The 377-nt window shown below is 65.0% G+C and overlaps 1 protein-coding gene across 1 annotated transcript in view; it reads left to right on the top strand.

The window, feature by feature from the left end:
• Nucleotides 1-377, top strand: part of LOC119587791 (KH domain-containing, RNA-binding, signal transduction-associated protein 2-like) — a gene marked incomplete at both ends in the record, with an annotated part of 9,146 nt that extends 8,769 nt beyond the window's left edge. Inside the window, 1 exon segment of the mRNA XM_037936489.1 lies at nucleotides 141-377. Coding sequence (XP_037792417.1) covers nucleotides 141-377 — 237 coding nt within the window.

Below are 377 nucleotides of genomic sequence, written 5' to 3'. Positions count from 1 at the left end.
CCCCTCTCCCGTGCCTCCTTCCCTTCGTCCATTCCCCTCACAGACCCTACCGATCCCCTCTCCATTTGCCTCATTTCCCTCATTAATTCCCCCTCGCGACGCCCACTTAACCCCCCTCTCCCCCTCTCTCTCTCCCGCAGGAGGAGGAGCTGCGTGCCTCGGGCGACCCCAAGTACGTGCACCTGACGGAGGACCTCCACGTGGAGATCACCGCCTTCGCGTCCCCGGCGGAGGCCCACGCCCGCATCGCCTACGCCCTGGCGGAGGTGCGCCGCTACCTAGTCCCCGATAACAACGACGACATCCGCAAGGAGCAGATAAGAGAGATGGAGCTGATAAGCGACCCACAGGCGGCCGGGGGAGCCACGGCAACTAGC

The sequence above is a fragment of the Penaeus monodon genome, chromosome 23 (assembly GCF_015228065.2).
Source record: "Penaeus monodon isolate SGIC_2016 chromosome 23, NSTDA_Pmon_1, whole genome shotgun sequence".
NCBI lineage: Eukaryota > Metazoa > Arthropoda > Malacostraca > Decapoda > Penaeidae > Penaeus > Penaeus monodon.
The sequence above is the reverse complement of the archived record's forward strand: the minus strand, read 5'-3'. Positions and strand labels throughout refer to the sequence as shown.